Below are 18,636 nucleotides of genomic sequence, written 5' to 3'. Positions count from 1 at the left end.
TTATTTTATAGACCTCTATCACATTTCCCTCAGCCGTCTTTTCTCCAAGCTGAAGAGCCCTAGACGCTTCAGCCTTTCCTCTTATAGGATCGACCCAACCTTTTGGATCCCATACAGAGTAACATTTTAACCGCTGAAAGGGTCACTTACTAGAAGTGCTTAGGAACAGAGGGGTTCAGTTACATTCATAATGTGTGTGCTTGAAGTAGTAAGTCTTATTCTTCCTACATTATCCAGTCTCAAACACCACAATTCTTTATTAACTTTTTATTGCATAAGACTAGTCTCAAATTGCAGTAAAAACTTGTAATTCTCATTATTATTATACTTTGAATTGACAAACCTTTTCTTAGCATTGTGTGGCATCTGAAGTAAATGTTTGATATTTTAAGTCACAATTAATTCTGGTCATTTCTCTATCAGAGTAACAGGCATTTGCTTTTCTTCCGTTTTTAATCATCCATTATGTCAGAAACTAAGAACCGTTTTAAGTCCACAGGGCTCTGTTTAGCTGATTTTTATTTTTTTTTGGTTACGTCTCTCTTTCTCTCCGCAGGCGGGTCTTGGTAAAGTACGCACTGACGCTGTAGAACATGATACAGTCATCGCTTCGATTCAAGAAAGGTTACCGGCACAAGAACCTATAAAAACATCCACAAGTACTTTTATGAAACAGACTCACACAATGACCCCCCCACTGGCACAGAAATTTACACCTGCTGCAAGACACCGGGTGTATTTCATCAGCTACAAGCGTCCCAGGAAAGCCTGCGCATAGATCACATGTAAATACGCAGGCTCAATGGACCCTCGGTCTTTTCCCAGTGTGGCATTACTTAGGTACCGGCACTCCTGCACAATTTTACAGGGGGTCACTTTCCTGTGTAACATGTGCTTTACGTACAAAAAGTACTTTACAAATTGCACCATTGTGGTTAAGAAAAGAAGAATGAAAAATGGAAAGAGTCGGGAAGGGCAAAAAGAAAGACCAGTCCCAAGCCCTGGTGCTGCTATATTTTGCTATTCATCTTTTCTTCCAAGGTTATACAGAGATTTTCCTGCTCAGGCTTTGATTCTCTCTCAGTTTTGGGCAATGTGCAGGAGGAAATAAATTCATTTCTGTTTCTTCTCTTTCCCCAAGATTAGACCGAGTTTTCCTTCTCAGTCTTTGATTTTCTCTGTTAATTTAAGGGAAATGTGCATCACTTATGCCTTTGGACTTTGCACAGTACAGTGGGAAATGAATTTCTGGTTCTCTTCTTTCCCAGGAGTTTTTCCCTGTTCCTTCTCTGATTTTCACTCTCACTTTTGCAAGGTCTCTCTGTACTTTGCACAATACAGTGGGAAATGCATTTCTGGTTCTCTTCTTTCCCAGGAGTTTTTCCCTGTTCCTTCTCTGATTTTCACTCTCACTTTTGCAAGGTCTCTCTGTATTTTGCACAGTACAGTGGGAAATGAATTTCTGGTTCTCTTCTTTCCCAGGAGTTTTTCCCTGTTCCTTCTCTGATTTTCACTCTCACTTTTGCAAGGTCTCTCTGTATTTTGCACAGTACAGTGGGAAATGAATTTCTGGTTCTCTTCTTTCCCAGGAGTTTTTCCCTGTTCCTTCTCTGATTTTCACTCTCACTTTTGCAAGGTCTCTCTGTATTTTGCACAGTACAGTGGGAAATGCATTTCTGGTTCTCTTCTTTCCCAGGAGTTTTTCCCTGTTCCTTCTCTGATTTTCACTCTCACTTTTGCAAGGTCTCTCTGTACTTTGCACAATACAGTGGGAAATGCATTTCTGGTTCTCTTCTTTCCCAGGAGTTTTTCCCTGTTCCTTCTCTGATTTTCACTCTCACTTTTGCAAGGTCTCTCTGTATTTTGCACAGTACAGTGGGAAATGCATTTCTGGTTCTCTTCTTTCCCAGGAGTTTTTCCCTGTTCCTTCTCTGATTTTCACTCTCACTTTTGCAAGGTCTCTCTGTATTTTGCACAGTACAGTGGGAAATGCATTTCTGTTTCTCTTCTTTCCCAGGAGTTTTTCCCTGTTCCTTCTCTGATTTTCACTCTCACTTTTGCAAGGTCTCTCTGTATTTTGCACAGTACAGTGGGAAATGCATTTCTGGTTCTATTTCTTCCACCATTGCAGTTCTGCTCTGTCTGCATGTTTCTATTTCTGGTGTGTGGTCACTTTTTCTGCATTCAGCGAGAGGGCTGGTGTTCTGCTAGTTTGTCCATTTTGTGTGGGGGTCTCTAGCAGTCCAGCTTGATCTGTTCTAGGCTGGGCCCAGGGTAATACTGATATTGCTTGGGTTCATGGTGTTGGGTCTGGGAGTTAATGCTGTTCTGTTGTAGCTGGGTTTGCTGTACTTGTGCCGAGCATGTCTTTTGCAGGGTTTTGTGAGTTTACTTTTTGCATTTAAAACATATATTTCCCAGCAATACGTTCATATCCTTTGTGGGTTATGTTCCGGAGCGCCTGGTAGCTCATGGAGTTTCTCTCATGGTTCCTGGGGCAACACCAGTGTTGGAATACGCTCCCTTTTGTGTGGCAGATAAAGAGAAACATTCCTAATTCTCCATCGCCTCTATTCATCGGTCATTTCAGTGTATTGCAGAAATGTAGGTGCAGGATTTCTGATGAAGTTGTCACCAATTCCATGTAATTTAGATCAGCAACAGACCCCCAGATTGAGGATTCATTGAGGCTGCTTTTCTTACAACTGAAAGACCCCAGAGGTATTCAGTGTTAGGGCCAGCAATTCCTCACCAGTTAACCTTTTATTTCCCCATTGTCAGTCCTCGTAACACACACGCTGCCACTCATAGTACCGTTGAACCGTGTCTCACTTGGGCTAACCCTTGTAATTGACAAAAAGTGATGGGTATACTCTTCCACAGTGTCCTCACTGAATATATCATAACCGAAAGACGTCCCAGAAACGTGCGTGCACTGTTTCCACTGTAGGCAAATCTGCCTCGCGTATGTTCATTAGATATATTCTGTAAACCAGGTCGATGTACATCCAGACCTTAGCGTCTACTGCAGAATTTTGTTTTTTTTTTTCCAGATTCCCCTCATGGGCCCATGATTTGAAAGCAGGCTCTGTTGTAAATGATCTGGCATAGAGGATAAAATGACCTGATTGTCTGCTCACAGCAGAAATTTGATCTGCGATTTCTTTAGCCCTGGGGCAGAAGGAAAGATCACAGTCCAGGCAGGAGTTTGGCTTCGGCTGGGTAGTAACAGTTTACACACAGGGATGGGCTGCTGCTGTTTCCTCCCCACATTATGACACTTTCACACAGCTGTCTGACAATACAATGACAGTCGACTCTAAATGCGCTGCCCTGCTCTTGGATGGGGAGTAGCAGGCGTCATCTCCGGTATACGCTGAACGCCACGAGACTGAAGACGACAGTGATACTGGCCAAGCAGACGGTGGCAGAGGGCATGAAGTATTGGTGGTACTCGATCTGGAGGTACCAGAGCAGTGCCAGCATGAAAAGGAAAAGAGGCATCATGAGGTTGCCCATGTTCAGAGAAGCATGAGCCTGGTCAGTAGCTTCTGCGTCGGCAGGAGTCTGGGGTGTGACGTACGGGGAGATGTGGCAATGCAGGACAGAGTTATTACTGAGATGCAGGGAGGACACGGTCTGTTCGTCGTCTCGTAGCAGCTGGCCCTGGTAGATCAGTCGCACCTGCTGTTCCTGACCGGGGAAGAATGTCCTAGAAACAGAGGAGAGAAATATCTATTTTATTTTATTTATTGCACTTGTATCCCACGTTTTCCCACCTATTTGCAGGCTCAATGTGGCTCACAAAGACCTGTTATAGCATCGCCATATCAGGTTAAAGAATACAATTGGTGTTACAAAGAAGTCAAGGAAGATAAGAGGGTTTGGTCAAGCAGTGAAAAGATCTGTTCTGAATAAGTTGGGTAGGTGTTGTGTTATATCAGTCTCTGAACACTCAGCCACCTATGTTCACTTCCTGCAATAAAGGTGGTGATGGGGGGGGGGGGGGGGGGGGGGGACTGCAGCCAATTTTTAAAAATGCCAGCTAGAAGGTGCAATTGCTTACCTGTCATGGGCATAGGCGCCGACTCCGTGGGTGCTCGAACACAACCTTTAACGAGGGACCTGACACAGGCAAACCCACTGTTGGAGGCAAAGACAAGAATCGCACAGGAAAGATGAAGATGGCAGATCAAGTGGGACCCCCCCCCCCCCAACGTCACTGACTATAGGATCTGAATGGACCAAGAAGTGACTGTGGCAGAAGAACGTATACATTAGACAAAATACTGCAGTTTATCTTGGACACACTAGGGACAGTAGACCAGCAGCTTGGTAAGAAAATAAACAGGAAAACACGCTCAGATGAAATATCTTTAGGATTCGACAAATCCGCAGAATTGTGTGTTAGGTGAGATCAGTTGACCAACTGGCCTACAGATAAGTTGAAGCGTAAAGGATCTTAAATATACGATAGTAAAGTTTATAGAGAACTCTGGCTTCTAAGGGGAGTCAATGCAGTAAAACAAACAAACCAAAAAAAAGGGTTCTCTTATATTTTATTTTTAGAGTTGTTGTGAAGATGGAAGTCAGAGGAATGAAAAGGCAGAAGTGCACCTTCCCTCCGGAGTACAGTCAAGAAATAATATGCAAACAAAGCACAAAAATCAAGACCCTCTGACGTATGCGGGCATATTATTTGCTACTAGTAAAAAAGCCCCGTTTCTGATGCAAATGAAACGGGGGCTAGCAATGTTTTCTTCTGTGTGCATGTGGGAGTGTGTGTGTCCCTGCCCTCTGGCCTCTCTCCCCTCCCCTCTCTGAGTCCTTCACTGTTACAGAGCCAGCGATTTGATTTCGTGCTCTGCTGTTTTCCTTCAGAGGGCAGGGCAGACACTCATAGGGAAACCGGATATCTCGCCCCCTTCACACTTCCGGCTGGAGGCTTCATAGAACGTTGGTGTTGCCTTTTATATAGAGAGATATTAACACAGCCACATCGGTGTAGCCAAGGGTGGGCCCAGGCCCACCCAGTAGTTGCACACCTACTATGTGGCTGGAAGGGATCCCTAAGCCCCATCTGCTGAAAACTCCCAACTGTCCCTCCTGCATACCTTGTAAATGGCAGATCTTCACCTGCAGTGGCCCCACAGCCACAGGACGTTGCATCAGAGGGAAGGCTGTGGGGCCAATATAAGCAGTGTGTATTAGTTGCTACTCGCTGCCTGTGAAAATCTGCTATTTAAAAGCTATGCAGGAGAGGGGGGATGTTTGAGACGCCATATAACATGCAGGCAAGAGAGGGGGAGACCAAAACACCTGTGGGCCAGGGCAGAGTTCTTCTGCTCACCCATCTTGGGCTCAGGCCCACCCAAAATTGGGTGTTCTGGCTACACCCCCTGAGCCACATGACAGCTTATCGACCGTCACGACCGCAGTAGCCATACAGACAGTACTGCATGCGTGTATATGAATATCCATGACTTCGAAATATTTATTTAGATTTGCTCACATCTTTTTCACTGGTAGCTCAAGGTGAGTTACATTCAGGTACACTGGGTATTTCCCTGAAATATGAAACTAACGTGGCAGAGAGGGCAGACACCCTGGACAAATTTCTCACATGGGTCCCAATCAAAAAAGATATTTTAGGACAGTTGATTAGTGTAGATGTCTGTGCGAGGGAAGCAACAATCTGAAGATGCTGCTGAACCTCTGATACTACTACTACTACTTAGCATTTTTATAGCGCTGCCAGGGTTACGCAGCGCTGTACAAGTTTAAACATGGGGAAGGACGGTCCCTGCTCAAGAGAGCTTACAATCTAAAGGTAACAAACTATGTAGTCAGCGTAGGTATCATCAATGGGGAAGGTGGTTAGGCGCCAAAAGCAAGGGAGAAGAGATGGGCCTTGAGTAAGGACTTGAAAATGGTCAGGGAGGGTGCATGGCGTATGGGCTCAGGAAGTCTGTTCCAGGCATAAGGTGATGCGAGGAAGAAGGGGCAGAGTCTGGAGTTAGCGGTGGTTGAGAAGGGTACAGAAAGGAGTGATTTGTCCTGAGAGCAAAGGTTATGGGTGGGAACATATGGGGAGAGGAGGGTAGAGAGGTAATGGGGGGCTGCAGATTGAGTGCACTTGAAGGTCAATAGGAGAAGCTTGAACTGTAGGGAGCCAGTGAAGCGACTTGAGGAGAGGGGTGATAGTGATACAGTACAGTCTCGATTATCCGACTATAGGGCTACATCATAGACCTGACCATTTTAGGACCTAATGCAGAGGCCTGGAACTGTGTAAAGGCCTCGAGGTTCATAAGGAGTCATCTAGTCTGATAAAGGCAAAACAACTTTTTGTCACTGTACTGTTATCAGCATGGTCGTCATGTCCCAGACTACCTGACACCAAGACCTGGACAGAAGGTATAAAGACCCCTTTCTTGAAGATGTTACCACTCAGCTGGCACGTCAGCTGTTATCTGTTGGAACGTGGGTAAGTCATCAGCTGGTTCTGAGCCTGCCCTAGAATGAAGGCTCGTTAAACTGTAGAAATCCTCTATGATGACGAAACAGAGAAGGCAAAAGTAGAGGCTGATCAAAGACGAGTCACCACTGGAGATATGAATCCAACAGTCTTTATTATAATGAAAAACTAAAGGACCCGACACGGGCCGTGTTTCAACGCACACAAGCGTCTACATCAGGGCTCAAACAATAAACGCTACGGGTAAAAAATAAGACAAACATAAATGAAAAAATGAACAAACATATATAGCAACTGAAAGTAACAGGATAGATCATAAGGAATGCCAAGCCAAATGCAAAGCGGAGATAAGGAGGGCAAAAAAGGACTTTGAGAAGAAATTAGCGTTGGAAGCAAAAATACATAGTAAAAACTTTTTTAGATACATTAAAAGCAGGAAACCGGCCAAAGAGTCGGTTGGGCCGCTGGACGAAAATGGTGTTAAAGGGGCGATCAAGGAGGACAAAGCCGTAGCGGAGAAATTAAATGAATTCTTTGCTTCGGTCTTCACCGAGGAGGATTTGGGGGGGACACCGGTGCCGGAAAGAATATTTGAAGCGGGGGAGTCAGAGAAACTAAACAAATTCTCTGTAACCTTGGAGGATGTAATGGGTCAGTTCAGCAAGCTGAAGAGTAGTAAATCACCGGGACCTGATGGTATTCATCCCAGAGTATTAATAGAACTAAAAAATGAACTTGCGGAGCTACTGTTAGAAATATGCAATCTGTCCCTAAAATCGAGTGTAATACCGGAAGACTGGAGGGTAGCCAATGTTACTCCGATTTTTAAGAAAGGTTCCAGAGGAGATCCGGGAAATTATAGACCGGTGAGTCTGACGTCGGTGCCGGGCAAGATGGTGGAGGCTATTATTAAGAATAAAATTGCAGAGCATATACAAAAACATGGACTGATGAGACAAAGTCAGCACGGATTTAGTGAAGGGAAGTCTTGCCTCACCAATCTAATGCATTTTTTTGAGGGGGTAAGCAAACATGTGGACAATGGGGAGCCGGTTGATATTGTATATCTGGATTTTCAGAAGGCGTTTGACAAAGTGCCGCACGAAAGACTCCTGAAGAAATTGCAGAGTCATGGAATCGGAGGTAGGGTATTATTATGGATTAAGAACTGGTTGAAAGATAGGAAGCAGAGAGTAGGATTGCGTGGCCAGTATTCTCAGTGGAGGAGGGTAGTTAGTGGGGTCCCGCAGGGGTCTGTGCTGGGTCCGTTGCTTTTTAATGTATTTATAAATGACCTAGAGATGGGAATAACTAGTGAGGTAATTAAATTCGCCGATGACACAAAATTATTCAGGGTCGTCAAGTCGCAGGAGGAATGTGAACGATTACAGGAGGACCTTGCGAGACTGGGAGAATGGGCGTGCAAGTGGCAGATGAAGTTCAATGTTGACAAGTGCAAAGTGATGCATGTGGGTAAGAGGAACCCGAATTATAGCTACGTCTTGCAAGGTTCCGCGTTAGGAGTTACGGATCAAGAAAGGGATCTGGGTGTCGTCGTCGATGATACGCTGAAACCTTCTGCTCAGTGTGCTGCTGCGGCTAGGAAAGCGAATAGAATGTTGGGTGTTATTAAGAAGGGTATGGAGTCCAGGTGTGCGGATGTTATAATGCCGTTGTATCGCTCCATGGTGCGACCGCACCTGGAGTATTGTGTTCAGTACTGGTCTCCGTATCTCAAAAAAGATATAGTAGAATTGGAAAAGGTACAGCGAAGGGCGACGAAAATGATAGTGGGGATGGGACGACTTTCCTATGAAGAGAGGCTGAGAAGGCTAGGGCTTTTCAGCTTGGAGAAGAGACGGCTGAGGGGAGATATGATAGAAGTGTATAAAATAATGAGTGGAATGGATCGGGTGGATGTGAAGCGACTGTTCACGCTATCCAAAAATACTAGGACTAGAGGGCATGAGTTGAAGCTACAGTGTGGTAAATTTAAAACGAATCGGAGAAAATTTTTCTTCACCCAACGTGTAATTAGACTCTGGAATTCATTGCCGGAGAACGTGGTACGGGCGGTTAGCTTGACGGAGTTTAAAAAGGGGTTAGATAGATTCCTAAAGGACAAGTCCATAGACCGCTATTAAATGGACTGGAAAAATTCCTCATTTTTAGGTATAACTTGTCTGGAATGTTTTTACGTTTGGGGAGCGTGCCAGGTGCCCTTGACCTGGATTGGCCACTGTCGGTGACAGGATGCTGGGCTAGATGGACCTTTGGTCTTTCCCAGTATGGCACTACTTATGTACTTATGTACTTATGTACTAAATATCAATCGTTATAAAAAAAACATATAGATTGTAAATCAATAAATATTTATAACTAGTAAAAAAAGGCCCGTTTCTGTAGGCAATGAAACGGGCCTTAGGCAGGCAATCCCCCCCCCCCCATGCTACGGCCCCCTCGATCCCCCTCCCCACCCCGGAATGCCAAAAACTGCCGCCACCGTCGCCGCCGTTGTTGTGCTACCTTCCCTTCCCTTCGGTTGTTCAATCATCTTCTTAGAAAGTTTAACTCCGTGCGTCTGATAGCACAACAACGGCGGCGGCAGTTTTCGGCGTTCCGGTGGGGGGGGGGGGGGAATCGACAGGTTCGCGGGAGGGGGTGGGTTTCGAGGGGGCCACATCGCGGGGGGGGGGGGGGTGACAGCTGATTCCGAGGCAGTAGGAGGAGTAGGGAAACACAGCTGTGTTGACGTCAGTGACGTCCTGCGTGTCTGCCTCGCAGACCACTTGCAGCCAGGGACCCACGGTCCCAAGCATGGAACGTTGGAGGTGAGAATTATTATATAGGATATACTAGAAAATGTTATTTAGTCAACACGAAACAAAAATGTTATTAATATAGAAAATTCCAACACCAATCATCTCTCAAAAACACTGTACATGCATATCAATAAATGAAACATATATAAGAGGTATTAAAAATATATTATACATTTTTAAAAAAAATTTGTTTAGCAATTTATCTATAGTCCACTACGTAAGTTTTTTTTAAACAAATTAAAACATTTTTTTTTAGAATATATGTCTTATCATTATTATTTTTACCCGTAGAGTTTACTGTTGGACCCCTGATGTAGACGCTTGTGTGCATCGAAACACGGCCCGTGTTGGGTCCTTTAGTTTTTCATTATAATAAAGACTGTTGGATTCATATCTCCAGTGGTGACTCGTCTTTGATCAGCCTCTACTTTTGCCTTCTCTGGCTCATTAAACTGTGGCATCGCCTGCCTGTAGACGTCCCCGGCTGGGGAATGCACCTGCTGCCTGTGTTCCCGACTCCTGTTCCGTCTCCTGACCCAGTGTCGTGAGTGATATCATCTGTCAGGTCTGAACTCTTATCTCCTGGGAGTCTTTAGTATCCAAATAGTTAGGATACATAACAGTCCCAGGAGATAACAGTTCAGGATTAGGGGAGTGTGCGCCATCTTCGCTATCACCTAGACCAGTGGTTCCCAAAACTGGGGGGCCAGATGCACTAAACTTAACGAGCCAGCAACGTGGTTTTTAAACTGGTTCTAGCCAGTTTAGCGTTTAGTGTTCACTCTGGTGGATCCTCTTCTACTTCTATCCCTCTGCCTGTCGGCGTACCTCAGGGTTCTGTTCTTGGTCCCCTCCTCTTTTCTATCTACACTTCTTCCCTTGGTTCATTAATCTCATCCCATGGCTTTTCCTACCACCTCTATGCTGATGACTCCCAAATCTACCTTTCTACCCCTGATATCTCACCTTGCATCCAAACCAAAGTTTCAGCGTGCTTGTCTGACATTGCTGCCTGGATGTCTCAACGCCACCTGAAATTAAATATGACCAAAACCGAGCTTCTCATTTTCCCCCCCAAACCCACCTCCCCGCTCCCCCCGTTTTCTATTTCTGTTGATGGCTCTCTCATTCTCCCTGTCTCCTCAGCTCGAAACCTTGGGGTCATCTTTGACTCTTCTCTCTCCTTCTCTGCTCATATCCAGCAGACCGCCAAGACCTGTCGTTTCTTTCTTTACAACATCCGTAAAATCCGCCCCTTTCTTTCCGAGCACACTACCAAAACCCTCATCCACACCCTTGTCACCTCTCGTTTAGACTACTGCAATCTGCTTCTTGCTGGCCTCCCACTTAGTCACCTCTCCCCTCTCCAGTCAGTTCAAAACTCTGCTGCCCGTCTCATCTTCCGCCAGGGTCGCTTTACTCATACTACCCCTCTCCTCAAGACCCTTCACTGGCTCCCTATCCGTTTTCGCATCCTGTTCAAACTTCTTCTACTAACCTATAAATGTATTCACTCTGCTACTCCCCAGTATCTCTCCACACTCGTCCTTCCCTACACCCCTTCCCGTGCACTCCGCTCCATGGATAAATCCTTCTTATCTGTTCCCTTCTCCACTACTGCCAACTCCAGACTTCGCGCCTTCTGTCTCGCTGCACCCTACGCCTGGAATAAACTTCCTGAGCCCCTACGTCTTGCCCCATCCTTGGCCACCTTTAAATCTAGACTGAAAACCCACCTCTTTAACATTGCTTTTGACTCGTAACCACTCGCCTCCACCTACCCTCCTCTCTTCCTTCCCGTTCACATTAATTGATTTGATTTGCTTACTTTATTTATTTTTTGTCTATTAGATTGTAAGCTCTTTGAGCAGGGACTGTCTTTCTTCTATGTTTGTACAGCGCTGCGTATGCCTTGTAGCGCTATAGAAATGCTAAATAGTAGTAGTAGTAGTAGTAGTAAGTAGTAAACCGGGACATGCACAAAAGGGTTGTCCGAGCCATTTTCCTGTCACGGTAGCAGCTAACGAAAATGGAATACAAAGCTATTATAATTTCAGGAAGTATTTTTTTACAGAGAGAGTGGTGGACACTTGGAATGCCCTCCCGCGGGAGGTGGTGGAGATGAAAACGGTAACGGAATTCAAAAATGCGTGGGATAAACATAAATGAATCCTGTTCAGAAGGACTGGGTCCTCAGAAGCTTAGCGGAGATTGGGTGGCAGAGCCGGTGGTGGGAGGCGGGGCTAGTGGTTGGGAGGAGGGGCTAGTGCTGGGCAGACTTCTACGGTCTTTGCCCTGAAAATGGCAGATACAAATCAAGGTCAGGTATACACAAAAAGTAGCACATAAGAGTTTATCTTGTGGGCAGACTGAATGGACTGTACAGGTCTTTCTCTGCCGTCATCTACTATGTTACTATTACAATGAGCTAATTACTTCTATAATGTGAATGCGATGCACTACCGTTTCCGACCCCATGCACAAAAGCAGTCCCTGTCTTTACCGTGGAAATTTAAACGGGAGGTCTGGACCTGCCGGTTCTTCATTATCGCAAGTAGGAGAAGGGGAGAAACAAGGCAGGGAAGATGGAGCACACAAAAAAAAATAGTATAACAGCTTGCCTGCAGCTTCTTTGCGTGTATGAAAGCCGTGTCATATATGTTTCTTTTTCAAATTACATTTTACTGGCAAGAAATGGGGGGGTGAGGGGTGGGGGGGGGGGAGTACTGGAATGTAAAGCATAAAAGTAATGGTCACTTACCAAAAATGCAAGGAAGACAAGGGTCCATCAAAGAAACGGCGTCTGTGGGAAACGGGCTTGGTTCCACCCCCAGCTGTTCCTGCTGCTTCCTTCTATTGGCCGGCTGACATCCTAGAACGCCCGTCTCCCTGAAGATGGACTCTCATTGGCTAGCTGCTGTCCCAACTCCTCCTCCTCCCTGCAGGGCTTCCCTGATGACATCACTTTAGAGCTGTGAACTGATTGGATCTGAACTTCCTGGTGTCCCGTTCCACAGAGAGGGGCTAAACCAATTGGACAGCATCAGCCTGGGATGTCCCGCCCACTCAATACTTGAAGGGGACACCAGGGAGTTCGGATCCAATCAGTTCACAGCTCTAAAGTGATGTCATCAGGGAAGTCCTGCAGGGAGGAGGAGTTGGGACAGCAGCCAGCCAATGAGAGTCCATCTTCAGGGAAATGGGCGTGCTAGGATGTCAGCCGGCCAATAGAAGGAAGCAGCAGGAACAGCTGGGGGTGGAACCAAGCCCTGATGCTGCTGATTCTTCACAGAAGAGCAGAGAGCAGCAGAGATGTTTTTCCCACTTTTTTTTCTAGCAGTGGGAGGCAGAGAGATGCAATACAGGTATGCCCATCCCAAAACAAAAGGGTAAATCTAGTGCTTTCATACACGCAGCTTGTCTGAGCGCCGTCTGTAGCATGCGCAGAGCAGCCACGCATAGCGAGTGACTGTTCTGCGCAAGCTACTACTACTACTTAACATTTCTAAAGCGCTACTAGGGTTACGCAGCGCTGTACAGTTTAACATAGAAGGACAGTCCCTGCTCAAAGGAGCTTACAATCTAAAGGACAAAATGTCAAGTTGGGGCAGTCTAGATTACCTGAATAGAGGTATGGTGGTTAGGTGCCGAAAGCAACATTGAAGAGGTGGGCTTTGAGCAAGGATTTGAAGATGGGTAGGGAGGGGGCCTGGCGTATGGGCTCAGGAAGTTTATTCCAAGCATGGGGTGAGGCGAGCAGAAAGGGCAGAGCCTGGAGTTGGCGGTGGTGGAGAAGGGTACTGAGAGGAGGGATTTGTCTTGAGAGCGGAGGTTACGGGTAGGGACGTAAGGGGAGATGAGGGTAGAGAGGTAGTGAGGGGCTGCAGATCGAGTGCATTTGTAGGTTAGTAGGAGAAGCTTGAACTGTATGCGGTACCTGATCGGAAGCCAGTGAAGTGACTTGAGGAGAGGGGTGATATGAGTATATTGGTCCACGCGGAAGATAAGACGTGCAGCAGAGTTCTGAACGGACTGAACGCTCAGGTCCCCGACTTGCTTTCTCCCATATCGCATGCAAATGAGCTGGGATTTTCTCTGTGAATCCCTCTGTGTTTCTAAATCGGTAAATATTTACCGATTTGGAAACGCAGATGGATCCTTAACGGGACCTTTGTGCATTTGGCATGCTGGTCCTGGAGGCACCCCAGCCAGTCAGGTTTTCAGGATACTCACAATGAATATTCATGACAGAGATTTGCATACACTGCCTCCCCTGCATGCAAATCTATCTCATGAATATTCGTTTGGCTGGGGTGGCTCCAGGACCAGGTCTGGGAACCACTGACCTAAACCCTTTACCGTTAGCCTAATTCATTGTCTCTGATTACATCTATTATTCTGAGCTGCCAGTATTAAATGAACGGGCTTTACCTTTTATAACAACATTGAAGCCTTGTCTCTTACTCTCAGTATAAAATATCAGTGTGTATATAAGCATAATTATAGATTAAGATCGCTAGGGTGAAAAATCGTTGTAACACTGGTTTGTTTATTTTTCCAGAGTGCTATGATAAATTATTCCTCTCACCCACTGCCAACTTCCTTTTGGATTTGGTGAAAAGGCGGTTGAGGGGCAATATGATAGAGATCTACAAAATAATGAGTGGGGTAGAGCGGACAGATATGAAGCGTTTGTTTACACTTTCTAACAATAATAGAACCAGGGGACATAAGATGAAATTAGAATGTGGTAGGTTTAAAACAAATCGGAGAAAGTTTTTCTTTACTCAGCATGTGGTTAGACTCTGGAACTCATTGCCGGAGAAGGTAGTGACGGCAGCTGGCCTTGCTGAGTTTAAAGGGGGTCTGGACAGATTCCTGAAGGAAAAGTCCATTGATCATTATTAAATTCTGGGGTTTTGCCAGGTTCTTGGGGCCTGGATTGGCCGCTGTCGGAGACAGAGTGCTGGGCTTGATGGTCCTTTTGGTCTTTTCCCAGCGTGGCGGTGCTTATGTGCTTATGTCCCCATACGACCTTCGCTAATCCAACCATCCAGCATATCTGACAGCCCCCCCCCCCCCCCAGTAACATCATCACATTTATTTCTATTCAAAATGTTTGTTTTAGAACAATTTTTGGAAAATCAGGAACTATGTGCCTTTGTTTTCCATATTACCTGACTTTTCAGCTATCCGGTAACAGGTCGGTCCTGTGTAAGTCGAGTAATTGAGGCTGTACTGTATTATGTAGTAGAGGGCTAGGGCGTGGGAGATATAGATTACTATTGATTATTATTATTTGTTGCATTTGTATCCCACATTTTCCCACCTATTTGCAGGCTCAATGTGGCTTACATTGTTCCGTAATGGCGATCGCCACTTCCGGAATGAGAAATACAGAGTTATATTGCATTAAAGTTCATAAGTGACAGAGTAGATTAAGCAATCAAGAATAGAGAATTCATTTTCGTAGTGAGAGATAAAGTGGTAACTGCGTTAATTAGTGACAGAATAATTTAAGCAGTCAGGTAGAGAGTTCAGTTTTGTCCAGTTCTGGTATGGGTTTTGTTGTCTGGTATTTAGGATGGATCATTGTGAACAGGTTGGTTTTTAGTTGTTTTCGGAATTTAGTTATATCGTGTATTGTTGTATTATTATGCTGACTTCCTATATACTTACAGGTATGGTGGCATTCTGAATGTGCAAACCTTTGGTTGTATGTTGAAAATGAATAAAAGCGGAACTTTAAAACAAAAAACGAAAGTGCAAAAAACCACAAGGAGACAGAGACCCAGTCCTGCACGGTTCTGACTGCTACACTTCCTGCAGACCAGACCGAGCTGAAAGCTGCTCATTACATCTCTTAGGAACGTGACTACATTTGAGATTTAGTTCACGCCTTTTAAGGTACAGAACATATTTTATTTGTGGAGCTTGTGACAAGTGCTCAGAGCATTAGAAGCCAAAGGTCAGGACCCTGTGGAAAAGGAAGTGAAAAAAAAAAAAAAAGACAGAGATGGGAAAGAAAAAACCCCAAACACGGTCAGATGCGCAGTGCCTCCGAAAACATATGTTGGGTCAAAGGCACTTAGGAGCTCTGGACAGAAAGATGTGCCTGAAAAGGAAGCAGTTTCCATGGGGCTGAGAAGGTCCAGGTATTCACGGCTTCTTCTTAAAGAGAAAAGAAACAATCAGTACAGGATTAAAAAGAAATCTAGAAAAGCATTTCCTTAAAACCCAGCTGACCAGGACTGTCCATGAAGCCGAAGGTGGTGGGACAGGTCTGTACTTACAGAGGCCCTGCTGCATTCACTCATCTTTAAGCTTGGGGGCTGCTGGCGGTGAGAAGCCCAGAGACATGAAGAGAAATGTGTGTGTGTGGGGGGGGGGGGGGGGGTAGTGTAGCGCAGATGAGATGCTGGCCAATTGGGGGAACAAGACAGAAAAGAGGAGATACTGGACATCTTTAGGGGAGTACAGCCTAGAATATCAATGGGGGGTGGGGCATCCAATACCCTTGACAAGATTCAGAACTGCCCATCATAAGACCCAAATGAAATATCTCCCAGTAAAATCAGCCATTTTTAGCAGAAATACTGGGTACAGGGAGACTGTAAAGAATCAAACGCATGTGGTACAAATGGCTGCAAACTGTATTAAAATGGATGTTAATGAGGTCAGTAAATATTCCTTTGCGATGCACAGAAGGAAACGATGGCAAAAAATGCCAGAAAGTTTTCACCAGGTCAGGGACACCATACAAGGTTTTGAAGAGAGGATTTCCGGTCAAGTTTTCACACTGAACTGAGGATTTTGTCTTCTTTTAAAAGCAGGAGGAGACTCCTGTGAGTTTTAAAGGCAGATGGGAAGTAACAAACTTGTGCATGTGTGTGACAAAACAATGGGTTTTTGAGTCTGTAAAACACTTATTTCTTGACATGTATTTCTCTAGTTTGGCCAGCAGGTGGTGCATGTTTTTGTTTACAGCTGTTACAGAGAAATGACTGTTCCCTCTTTAGTTAACACAGGTAAGAGGTAACCTGCAGTAATGTGGCCAGCTATTTTAAAAACTTGTTCTGGGCTCTGATTGGCCCAGGAGCTCAAAATTCATCTATAATGTAATGGCTTTTTTTTTCTCCAGTCTTAGCCAGGGAGAAAAAAAAGAGAATGAGTTATATTTGATAACTTGTGAGCAGCTATATGTTCCTGATCTTCCCAGGGACTATTCAAGTAGTGATTAAATGTTTAGATAATTAAATATGGATCAATTATAAAACTATCTGTTACTGTTTGCTGAATTGCACCTTTTCTGTTCTAATCTTTCATGACAATAAACATTTTTTAGTTTATTGCCTCTGCTTGTCTGGACTGACAAATCCTGGTGGTTTGTGTGTTGGGTCTGTGAGTGCTTTCTGGGAACTGTGGGAGCAATGGGAGTGTGGCCCCCAGTAACCTATAAATCACTGGGGATAATTTGAGAGCAGAAGGCTCGCCCAGAGGCGGTTGGGACCCAGTCGGTGGGAGGAGGGTGCTAGTGTAGAGCACAAGCAGCAGGTGAAGGCAGACCCTCTAAATGGCTGCAGGGTAGCTCCAGGTGAGCGGCTAGGCGTTTCATGACAGTGTGTCTGAGCAAACCAAAGGTTTGATGAACAGCGGCCCATTATCTGGGCTGAAGCCAGTTGGCGGAGTTTGTCACTCTATCAATTACATTTGTTTTAGGTGTACTAAGATAACACTGCTGCCATTGCATTGGGGAGAATGAAAACCTCCTTGGGTGGACTGGCTTCAGCTCTGTGACGTCACGCTGTCTAATGTTCTCCTTCCATTTGCACCTGTTCTTCTGTGCTTGAATATGAATTTTGCAAGAATTCCATGTGTTAGCAATATTTGTGAAGCTCATATTTAAGCTCTGAAGAATAAGAACCGATGCGTGCCGACACCCAAAAGGGGCATGCTTACTGAAAAACCTTTGTATGCAAGTGTCAGGCAAGTTCCTCCTCCACCTTCCCCATTAGCTGCGAGTTTTCTGTTTACTAATACAATTTAACTGTGCATAAAATTTAAATATGATTTCCTTCAAACATCAGAACACTATTTTTTCTGCGTTGCTGTTGCATTGTGGGCCCGTCTGCATGCAGCTTTCAGTACTGGCCTCGAGCATCGGCCTCTTACTGGCTAAAGAACAGCAGACACAGGGATCTGAGAAGTGGGTGCCAAGAATGCCCTCACGGGGGAGGTGGTGGAAACAAAAACTTTGTCAGAATTCAAAAACAAGTGAGATATATAAAAGGATCCTTACATAGAATAAAAAAAAATACTTCTGGGTACAATTCCAGCAGTAAGGAAATAAGGCCAGTACCGGACAGACTTTTACGGTCTCTGTCCTGATTATGAAAAGACAGATTTGGATGGGCTGGAGTTTGATTGGGAAACAGGACCAGCGCAGGCAGACTTCTACGATCTGTAATAAGACGTGTGTGTTTTATGTGTTGCATTCATATCACATGCTGTGAGCCAGGGACAGGGGCAAGGTCGCCCCGCCTCCGCCCCCCCCCCCCCCCCCCGCTACCGCCCGCCTGTCCCTCCTCCCGCCACTGCAGTCCGCGGTCTCACCTGCCTGCCTCCATGGCTCCGGGCAGTAACCTGCAAGGAATGGCAGGTGTAGCTCTGGCTGCCTTGTTTGGCTGTGCAGGTCTTTCATCTGCCATCATATACTATGTAAGTTATTTTCACAGCCAGAGTAAATACCTGGCGTTCTTTCATTCCCTCCTGGGGGGTGGGGGAAGGCTCCTGACTGCTTAAATGGCCTCTACAGGACTATCTTCTGATACTGAGGAGCACTTAATGGGTTAGTGCCTCTGAATATCATCACTGAACTAAAAGCCAGCTATTTTGTGGGTGGTCTGGGGCAGAGTCAGCACTTAACCATCTAAGTTGAGCAGCTAAATCTGACTGCCTAAAACACAGTCCTATCTTTATGCAGAGTGCTGAATATTACAGCTGCATAAACCTGGATTTAACATTTACTTTACTGACTCTGTAAAGCTGGTGGAAAACAGGATAAAATGATGGACAAGCATGTCATGCCCAAAGCAACTGCAGAAGATGGTGTGTACAGGTGCTGTACCCTCAGGCTGCCCGCTGCTGCCGTGAGAAAAGTCTCTCACCTTTTCAAACAGCCGATGGTGTCCTCCGGCCTGACTCTGACTAACCTCTCAGTATCGTTTAGGAATTTCAACCGCAGGACTATTGTTTCTGCTGAACCTGGAGCGGTGGAGCTTGGAGTGGCATGAAGGTTCTCAGAAGGATGAGGTGAGGGGGGAAGAGGAGGAGGAG

The 18,636-nt window shown here is 45.4% G+C and overlaps 1 protein-coding gene across 1 annotated transcript; it reads right to left on the bottom strand.

The window, feature by feature from the left end:
• Nucleotides 1–252: 252 nt before the first annotated feature.
• On the bottom strand, nucleotides 253–18,631 carry TMUB1 (transmembrane and ubiquitin like domain containing 1; the record flags this gene model as incomplete). The annotated part of the gene is made up of 2 exons (XM_030189422.1): nucleotides 253–3,712; nucleotides 18,468–18,631. Coding segments are annotated over 2 exons (516 nt in total), but the record flags the coding sequence as incomplete, so codon positions are not given.
• Nucleotides 18,632–18,636: the final 5 nt, after the last annotated feature.

The sequence above is a fragment of the Microcaecilia unicolor genome, unplaced genomic scaffold (assembly GCF_901765095.1).
Source record: "Microcaecilia unicolor unplaced genomic scaffold, aMicUni1.1, whole genome shotgun sequence".
Taxonomy (NCBI): Eukaryota; Metazoa; Chordata; class Amphibia; order Gymnophiona; family Siphonopidae; genus Microcaecilia; species Microcaecilia unicolor.
This window is presented reverse-complemented; position numbering and strand designations above follow the sequence as displayed.